Genomic DNA, 10,224 nt, shown 5'->3' with positions numbered 1-10,224 from the left:
CCAGGAGGAGGTGAGGCTAGTCTGACACCAGGAGGAGGTGAGGCTAGTCTGACACCAGGAGGAGGCGAGGCTAGCTGCTCATAGCCTCACACCCACCTTCTCTTACTTACCTCAGATTTATGTTCTGAGAAGCAGGTCTAGACCAATGGGCCCTGCACACAAAGCTAGTTCCTGGGCTGGCCAAGGGGCCTGAAGAACAGCAAGGATACAGCTGAGCACTGCCCAGCCAGCAAATTCTTAGTGCCTGTATGGCAATCTGTCTCCCATGTTTCCAGCTCCTCTGATGTCTCAAAACCCAGCAGGGTGTAAGAACCTACTACAAGCAATTGCCCTTCTTGTGTTCCAACTTCCCTCCTTCCTCTAAGATAAATGACATTTGGTTCTCTGTCCCCCTTCCAGCTCTACCATTCATCGCTGGGGTGGGGGAATTCATCAAGAAGGAGAGTAGTGCAGTCAAAGGTAGCTGAGTTTGTTTGTTTCTACAGTTCTTCCTCTCTAACACATGGCCCAGCACAAGGTCCCAGGGGATCTGCCACCTAGCCTCTCTGACATCATTATGAGGGTGCTGTTTCTGTGGGCAAGGAGGCACCAAGGTCCTGAGGTCTTCTGGTTCCTAGGCATGTCTAGAAGTTCATGTCCTACAGGTTCAAGCACAAGTCTGCACCCTCCAGTTCCTTGAAAGCTGTCGAAAGGTGCATCATGTTTCACCGCTGAGCCTCTTTCTCCTTGGTTATGTTGAGGGGACCAGCGCTGACCAGTTCCTTCTACTCTGGGTTCAATTCCTTTTTTTCCAGGATGAGTTGGCATCTTCACAACATATTACACTGATCTGCTATATTTAGACTCTAGAGACAAGTGCATATCACAACTTCATGGAACAAAAAGCTGTAAACAAATTCTCTCCCACATTGCTGAGGCCAACTAAAATAAATTATACTTTATCTTTCAATTATATTAAAATAATTGCAGTTATACTTGGGCTGAACTTCTCTCAGACTTCTGTGTGTTGAAAAGAATGCATTGCTGCACACACAGTGTATCCTGGTTGCTCTGTTACTGTCACTGTGAGACACATATCGTTGCATAGTTCTCCTCATCCCTTAGAGACCCTCCTCATACCCTTAGCTCCACCCTTGCCCCACACTAATCAGAGAGTCAAGCTAATCCTGACCCTTCTTTGTTGTGCAAAATATGAAATCAGCTGTCTCAAAGGACTCTTGGTTTTATTTATAGGATAAATAAAGTATTGATCCTATAAATAAAATATGGAGAGTAATATCACAGAGTAAAATTTTAATGCTAGGAATGAATATATGTATTGATTTTTGGCTTCAGTTAGCTAAATTTTGTCCGAACTGGGAAAAGCATGTATTAAAAAGAACTCTCATTTTCTCAATTTAATAGATGCTATTATTGTCCTTATTTCTTATTTTTAAATAAAGGATTTATTCTATTTTTGATTATGTGCATGTATGTGACTGTGAGCACACGAAAGGAGCATGTGTTCTGAACTGCTGAGCAATATATCTCTCCAGTCCTTATCGGGCCTGTTCTTGTCATATTCAGTTTCGTTTTTGCAGAACTGAATGTCGAATCCAGGGTGTTACATGATTTATATAAGCATTCTTTTTTTTTTTTTTTTTTTTTTTTTTTTTTTTTTTTTTTTTTTTTTGGTTTTTCGAGACAGGGTTTCTCTGTGTAGCCCTGGCTGTCCTGGAACTCACAGGGTAGTCCAGGCTGGCCTCGAACTCAGAAATCCGCCTGCCTCTGCCTCCCGAGTGCTGGGATTAAAGGCGTGCGCCACCACGGCCCGGCCATAAGCATTCTTTCACTGAGCTTCTTTAGTCTTTATCCCAATGTGTATAGGTTTTGTTGCTCTTCAAAGTGCTCTTTGATATTGAACACACTTCTATCCAAATAGATACATTTTGCCCACACTCTTAAAACATAGATACAATGTTGCCATCTCACAGGCGCCAGGTGCACTCTGCAGGTGCAAAACAGAGCCAGATACTGAAGAGCAGAGTGAGCAGTGGAACATGTACTCTGGCCTCCAGGAATGTACATAACTTATGTGCATGAACCAATGAGGAACTGTGAAATGATCATTAATCAGGAATGAGAATATCACTCGTCAGACAATGGGGGAGGATGTAGCCGAGAGACTGGTGTAGAGGAGGAAATATCTCTGAAGCTTGAACTCTTGGCTATCATTGAGCATGGCTGAATTCAGACAGGTGACAAAGGGAGCCTTCATCATTAGAAATCACCTCATGTATAGCCCAGTGCCTGAGAGCTATTAGGACATGAGGCGTCTGAAGGCTGTGTATAAAAGATGCTGGGTCACAGTGAATTCAGCATGGAGCCTCAGAGCAAGATGAGATAGGATTCCTGTAGACCATTACACTGGCGTCAGAAACTCACTCCCTGTAGTTAACAGAAGAGTCCAGGAAGCCTTGAGATCTTGTACCTGCTGCCTTTGGTTCTTTGAGAAACAAGAGAAAGTCATGGATCTTTCTCCTTGTCTAATTTATCCACCCTTCCTTCATACAACCCTCAAATATCCCTGCCCAGCCCACCAGCCTGGGTACTTCTGCTGGGAAGGTCCTGTCTCTGATGTCATCGCTGATTCTCCTGTTTCCACCCCTTCCAGCTCGGGTAGCAGAACTGAAAGTGTGGCTCACTGGTGAAGTGCTTGCTCAGCACACACAAGGCCATAGGTTCAATCCCCCACGATATAATATATATATATGAAACCTATCCATTAAATATGGTATTTCCAAAAACAAATCTTCCCCTATTGTGTTTTAAGAGAATTTCTAGTGTTTTACTTTTTCTTCCCTGAGTAAAGTGGTATAGTCTCTGCTTCCCTGCCCGCCCCCCTCAAGGTAACTGGAGATTCCCTACTAATAACCTGCTGCTGTTCCCCCACCCCACCCCTGCCAAGGTACCCCCGGGGAGCTTCCCTACTAACACCTGCTGCAGGCTTCTAGGAAGCCTCTCATTTCCACGGGAAGGTTCTGGAAGGTTCCTCTACTCTGTAGAAGTGGATTGCATCACCTAACATCGTCCCTGAGTTAAAGCTCGGCCCCACTCGACACATCCCTGCCCGCGCCGGATACCTGACCTCTGAGCTTCCGCTTCCCCTGTTCTCTGGGTCATGGTTTTGCTAGTGGCCTCTTGCTTCCAGATTTATGGAATTCTACCCGAGCAGCTTCTGATTAACATTGTTGGAGCTATGCTAAGGTCACGGTCACGTGCAGGGGGGCTGTGTACAAAGGACTACGGGCTGTGAACGTTGCCCACAGTCTGGCCATCTTTAGTGACCTTTTAGCAAGCCTCCTTCCATTTATTTTACTGTATAAAAATTTGCATAATTGGGATCATTTTTATGCATCATTTGTGTGTGTGATGCTTCCTTTGTCCAGCATCATGTTATGCAAAATGTGCTGCGGACGGCTTTAACCTCTTTGCCAGTCTTAGTTTGTCGATGTTATTAGCTGTTCCCTTATGCGGTGTTATTTGGGCTGTATCTATTTTATTTCTGCAATTCTAAATAACGGTGAAGCGAACAATTTCTGTATGCAAACTCCCATCCACACTTGGATTGAAGGATGTCATGGCTTTAATGAAATTGACTTGTATTGTTAAAAAGAGTGATGACAATTTGTAATTCAACCAAAGAAACAAGAGTAAATATGGAAGAATGGATGTGTTTGCATAATACAATGGTATTAAATATAATACAATTATATCATATTATTAATATAATTATTAATATAATGTATTAATATGTTAATTGGTAATATAATTATAATTGTTGTATCTTATAATTACATATTAATCATTAATATAATATGATAATGTATTATTTGATATGATTGATATGATATATTTATATATTATTAATATAGTTTACTTAGCATTAAACATTATAAATATAGAAAATCATGCATGATATTTAGATACTATTGTGATACTATTTTATTAGTCCAAAATTGAAGTGAGACACGAAGCATCCAGTCACTGGTGATGATCTCAGGTGTGTCTAGATCCAAGAATCTATTGTTTTCTCACACCTAGCAGTACTGCAGCCTCGTGGTGCCTGGCTGGTTTACATGTACCCCTGTTTTCCTCCTATATGTGGTAGGTGTGCACAAATCACTATCAGATCTATGTGCAGACATTTCCAATTTTGTTTTTCTTTCTATCTGGACTAATTCCTAGGACCTCTCTTGCCTGTGTGTGGTTTGCCTCCTCATTCAGTAAGACTGGCACCAGCAGAGATGCAGACACAGAGGGTCCCAGGGAGGAAGCGTGGCCGGCCTCCACTTCACTCCACACGGGTGCAGATGGCAGTCCATAACCTTTATTCTGCTTCGTCTGCCTCTGTGCCAGCAGTGACAATCCCAAAGAAGAGAGGACGGAAACCCAGGTACAAGGTATGCCTCCACCATCTGCTTCTCCCGGATCCTGTTGGGCTGGGGCACTGGGAGCTTGGGTACAGCTCTGCTGCAAAATGCCATGGAAGACAAGGGCCTGGGTAGACACAGTTCTGAGAAAGAAGTCTCTCAGTAGAGCATGTGATGGACAAGGTCTCATTGGGACAACGAGGCACATACAGCACGCTGTTGTGTGCGCTTTCTTTTTTAAACAAATGGAGAAAGCGAATCACAGCAGATGGGGACGCTGTAAGTTGAACAGATTTTCAGGCTGTTGCTAAACACATATCATTAAACTTGCATCTAAATGGGAGTATCTGTGGCTGAGCTGTCTCCTGACTATTCTCACCAGGGTGGCTCTTGAAGCCTCTTCTAAAACTCATTCCTCATCTCTGGTGGGGTTTTGTTGTTGTTGGTTTGTTTTGTTTTGTTTTGTTTTGTTTTTTTGGTTTGGGTTTTTTTGTTTTGGTTTGGTTTTTTGTTTTTTGTGGAAGCAGCTGATATTCCTGAGACATTGAAAGTAATGCCATAAGTAGGGCAGTGTCAAAAGATGTAATAAAGCTTCCTGGACAGAGATTTAACAAGGGACTCCTGGGGTTTGGGTTATAGTTTTCTGCTTATAAAAGATGCTGATGTCAAGTTTGGCTGCAAAGAGGCAGACCCATAGCAATCAGAGTCCTGAGAGCATCGGAAGAACTAACAATATGGAGGGAGAGGCCGTGGGTGGGAAACAGATCTGATGACGTAACTCCAATCCTACAACCTCGTCCAATCACAGGGGCCAGCCCCTGGCTATGACAGATTACGAAGGGCTGGCTAACTGGGGGAAAACGAGAAGCTTGCTCTCTGCCAGCCTCTGGGCTTTAGAGGAGTATCAGTAGTCTTCTCTCACGTAGTTTTCATGAAATAAAACTGGTGTTTCCATCTTGAGACCTGAATTCTGCAACCAAAATGCAAATTGGCAATTAACTCTCAAGTATTAGGAAAATGTATGGAAACTATTTCAGGTCAGCAGAAAGAGCTTGTGAAGACGGGGAAATGAATTCAAACTTTATCCTTCTCCTTCTTGACAACCCTTTCAAACGCAAAAAGAAAAGTCGTAGGGAGAAGCCTGTTGGTTGTTCAAAATTACTTTAGTTTTCTTAACTTCTTTTGAGACATCATTTATTTTTATTTTATTGTATTAGTGTTTGCTAGACTGTGTGTAGTATATGTGTGCAATGCCTGAAGAGACCAGAAGAGGGCGTTGGATCCCCTAGGAGAGAGTTACAGATGGTTGTGAACCACCATGTGGGTTCTGAGCATTGATCTTGGGTCTTCTCCAAGAGCAGTCAGTGCTCTTAATGTCTCAGCCATCTTCCCAGCCCCTTATTTAATTTTTAAAAAAGTGTTTGTGTGTGTGTGTGTGTGTGTGTGTGTGTGTGTGTGTGCGTGCTCGCGCAAGTGTCCACAGAGGCCAGAGGCATTGGTGTCCCCTGAATTTGAGTTACAGCTGGTTGTGAACCACCTCATGTGAGAGCTGTAAACAGAATTTGGGTCCGTTGGGAAAGCAGCATATGCTATGAACTGCTGAGCCTGACTCTAGCACACAGTATTTTTTTTAAAGCTCTTCTTCACCAATTCTTCTATCAGGTTATTTTTCTGACAGGGAAACCTCTGTCAGGAAAGCTCATGGTAATTTGGCTTTAGAATTTTATTGTTTATCTGGTCTCAGAAGCTAGCCTGGGTACTATCCTACTAGTACCTACTCAGGCGCCTGCTCAGGCACCTACCTGTACCATTGCTGGAGTCTGGGAATTACATTCAGGGGTGGGGATGGGGGTGGGGAAGGGGCAGTGGAACAGGACAGGCTTTCTGTTTCATAGACCCAGGGAGCAAGTCCAAGTTCCAAGAAAACATAGTAAAACTTCTCTGGCCTTCTTCCTGGCCCCCTGGGGGCTGTGATCCAAGAATGAAAATTACCAACAGACACAGTATTTCTTGGGCCAAGAGAAATGGCAGTTCACCCCCACGAAACAAACCTGATTTACTTTGCCTCCTAAAAGGGTTTTTTTCAGTGTCCCTAACATACAGGGACACCTCAGAGAAGTACACAACTTAGGTTTGCTGGCTGACATACAGATCTGTATAAAGCAAGCAGGTCTGTTTCCACCTCACCATGAATTTTGTTTGTAGGAACAAGGGGCCACTGCTGGTTTTGAGCCTACTTCCCGGATAGTTAGGAAGAATGCATGGGCATTATCTCGGACCACTCCGCAGGCCTGAAGCTTAGTGTCTTAGAAGAATAGTTCTAAACCAGGTGTCCGTCTACACATGACCTTGTTGCTCATCAATGATGATGGAAAAATAAGAACCACGTGAAAGTCTTCATAAAGCTAAAATGATTTCCTCAGAAGATTACCCTTTATTCTAAAATACATGTTGGTGAGAGAAAGTTTTTGAAGCTCTAGTAATTTAAAATGTTCTCAGTTGGCAAAACAAAGCTGCTAACTGAGCCTCCTCAGTTTCACTTTGGCGACACCCCATTTTACCATTAGTGACAAGACTCTGATTGTAGACAAGCCAACAAGTAAACTGTACAGTCTCACTCCATTTACCAAACGGCCACTAATTTGGCAGTTTTAACTATCTGGGACACAGTTGGAGAGCCAGAAGTTGGTTTTGGTTTTTTGTTTGTTGATTAGTTTGTTTGTTTTAAACTAAGCACAGTAAGATCTTACTGTAAGTCTGGCCTTAGTGACCATGTATTTTATTACTAAGAAAATGCTTCTTGGGTTTGGATATAGTGGTGCAGGTTTGTATTCCTAGCTGTCTGGAGGCAGAAAGATTCTTGGAGTCTGCGAGTTTGAGATCAATTTGGTGTCAACAGTAGGACCCTGTCCCAGACAGACAGACAGATAGACAGATAAAATTAGAGTAGAGAGTGGATGTGTTGGAGTGGGGGAAGGGCTCTGTGGGGAGGGTAAGAGGAGAAGAGAAGCCAATCGGGGCGAGTAGGATCCAAATGCATTAGACATGTATGAAATTGCTTATGAATAAATAAAAATTATTTTTAAAAGAAAGGAAGCTCCTCCATGCCCTTCCTCAGAGGCTCTTTACATTTACTGTAAACACTCTTTGCAAGTTCAGTTCTAGTAGTTTCTACTCTTAGATACAAAGAGGAAGGTATTGGGGGGAAGACACTGAAAGGGTAGCAATAACTTGATACAATCTGATAATATGTTAACACAGTGAACACTGCTAACATTACAAAATAGCAATATTGCTAATGACGTTGTAATACTGATCAGCTGATGTGGGTGAACAGTATGATTTTGAGTCTTTGTTGAGCTTCTTTTCTTAGAGATTCTAAGGATGTCTCTTCTGTGTCCTGGGCCTGTGGTAGGTACTATTTCCCCCAGTGCCTCTGTCGGTCCCCTCTGTTCCTGCGTAGGTAGCAGCTCTCTGAGAACCTCACAGGCACTTCTCTTCTGGCCTTGAGCCTAGTTGACAGTAGGACATTTGACTGCTTCTGAGACTGATGCTAACATCCGTCAGCTGTAGGAAGGGAAGGATCAAGCTGGAGGGCAGATGTCAGTCCCCTGGAGTTCACAGCTCCTGTCCCATCCTCGGCCATCTGGCAGAGTCGCTTGTATATCAAGCCTGCTGCCGTATCACTGGGGCCTGCTAACCACTGAGCCTTGCTGTCCACTGTCACCGTGGGAAAGGACATAGATAATCTCTGAACACCATAGTTTCTAGAAAGAGCCGTACTCTACTGTACTCTGTCATGCTGACAGCAGTCTTTGTTTCAAAGTGAGTATTTACCTCTTAGCATCTCAGTCAGGCCCTCAGCTCAGAAGCTCTACCAAGGGCAGCAGGCAAATGTCCCTAGTTTCCATGACTAGAAAACACCTCAATCATTGTAAGGATCCAGGAGGGGCTACATGAACAAACCCTTCTGTCCTGTAAGTGCGCTGACTTTAATACCTTCAAATAGTGGGACTGCTATCCTGTTTGTCAGAGCTGTGAACTAAAAGCCAATTTGAAAACAAACAAACAAACAAACAACAACAGGATTATATTTCTTTGTGAGTCATCCACAACATAACAGCCATAACGTGTGACACGCTTGGAAGTTGACTCAGCATTTCAAAGTCTTTTCTCTTCACGTCCTTAAGTCTGTAAACCAATACAAGAAACCCACTCGGAACTTGTAACATTTGCAAAGATACAGGTGACACTCTCCCCAGCCTGTCCACTCTGAGCCACCAACAAATGAACCTGAGCATGGGACAGGCAAAGTGAACCTATTTGAGAGCTTGTTCTAATTTGAGGACTTGTTACTTTTTAAGTATACATAATTCAACTGTAAATCTATGCAGTTCAAGCTTTAAACAACAGCTATGCTTAACTTCTGTCTTAGTTTTCATCACTATGACAAGACACAGTGACCACAGCAACTCTTATAACGGAAAACATTTAATTGGGGCTGGCTTACAGGTTCAAAGGTTTAGTCCATTATTATCACGGAGGCTGGCATGCAGGCAGACATGGTGCTGCAGAGGTAGCTCAGAGTTCTACATCTGGATCCATAGGCAGAGGGTAAGAAACTGGGCCTGGCTTGAGCTTCTGAAACTTCAAAGCCCACCCCCAGAAACACAGTTCTTCCAACAAGGACACACCTCCTAATGGTACCATTCCCTATGAGCCTAGGGGGCCATTTTTATTCAAATACCACAGCTATCAACATACAGGCATTTCTGAAGATTGTATAGTCTCTTCTTATGGACTAATATAAGCCGGTTCTTACATTCTTCTGTCTGTGGAAGTGGCTAATTTTCCTTATTTTTTTATGATGCACAGTTTTGAGGAGTTTCCTAGGATGTCATACAATTGTAATCTGCCTAGTGCTTGCTCCACATGCTAGACTGGGTGGGAGGGGATCACAGAGGTAAAGTAGCATCCCAGCTGGACTACATCAGAAGCAGCTACCATCGGTACCGCTGCTGATGTTGATTTTGATGCTGTGGCTGAGGTGGCTTTGGTTGGGCATCTCCACTGTAAAAGTCACCGCCCCGTCTCCACACTGCAGTACTAGAAGGACTTCATTATGCACATCCCTAAAGACCAGGGTGTCGAGCTCATTTCAGAGAAGATGTGGATGTTCTGGTCAAGAAAATTTATTCACGTTCCCCTTGCTTATTCACGTTGTCAGACATTGACTTGTATCAGACAGACTGGCGGACATTTGTTACGTATGTACTTAGTGCTATAAGTCACTACAACCTCTCTGTTGCTCAGAGTGGTCCAGATCCATGAGCTGGAAGCTCTTTCAGCCAGCACCTTGTTCCTTAAGATACGTCAATCAATGGTTGTGTTTTTTTAATATCTTGTTATCTCTTGGCATATTGAGATGCTTCCAACTTATTCTGTACTCCCCTGTCTTAGTCTTGGGACCATCCATTTCTGATAGAAGTCTCTACTCCTTTTAGTGAAGAATGACATTAGAAGCCAATACATGAGCATTTTTTAAAAAAATTTTGTCCATGAAAACAACCAACTTAACAAATTATTTTAAAAATGCAAATCCAGAATAGCAAAGACAAACGGCCTGCAAGAGAAGAGCATGTGCTGGTTGGAATGGATGCCCACATCCACCATACCACGGGCAGTGTTGGATGCCACATCCACCATACCACGGGCAGTGTTGGATGCCACATCCACCATACCACGGGCAGTGTTGGATGCCACATCCACCATACCACGGACAGTGTTGGATGCCACATCCACCATACCACGG

The 10,224-nt window shown here is 43.4% G+C and overlaps 1 protein-coding gene across 2 annotated transcripts in view; it reads left to right on the top strand.

Moving 5' to 3' along the window:
• Scml4 (Scm polycomb group protein like 4) overlaps window positions 1-10,224 on the top strand; it is a 91,918-nt gene that overhangs the window by 42,687 nt on the left and 39,007 nt on the right. Inside the window, exon 2 of one of the 2 annotated variants that reach the window (XM_028769026.1) lies at window positions 4,228-4,442. The exons of the other annotated variant lie outside the window; for it this stretch is intronic. Coding sequence (XP_028624859.1) covers window positions 4,287-4,442 — 156 coding nt within the window. The 5' untranslated portion in view covers window positions 4,228-4,286. The remainder of the gene's footprint in view (window positions 1-4,227; window positions 4,443-10,224) is intronic. 2 annotated transcript variants of the gene reach the window in all.

This window comes from Grammomys surdaster, unplaced genomic scaffold (genome assembly GCF_004785775.1).
Source record: "Grammomys surdaster isolate TR1022 unplaced genomic scaffold, NIH_TR_1.0 190, whole genome shotgun sequence".
In the NCBI taxonomy this organism is placed as follows: domain Eukaryota; kingdom Metazoa; phylum Chordata; class Mammalia; order Rodentia; family Muridae; genus Grammomys; species Grammomys surdaster.
Note: the sequence above shows the minus strand (reverse complement) of the source record. Positions and strands in the feature narration are given on the sequence as shown.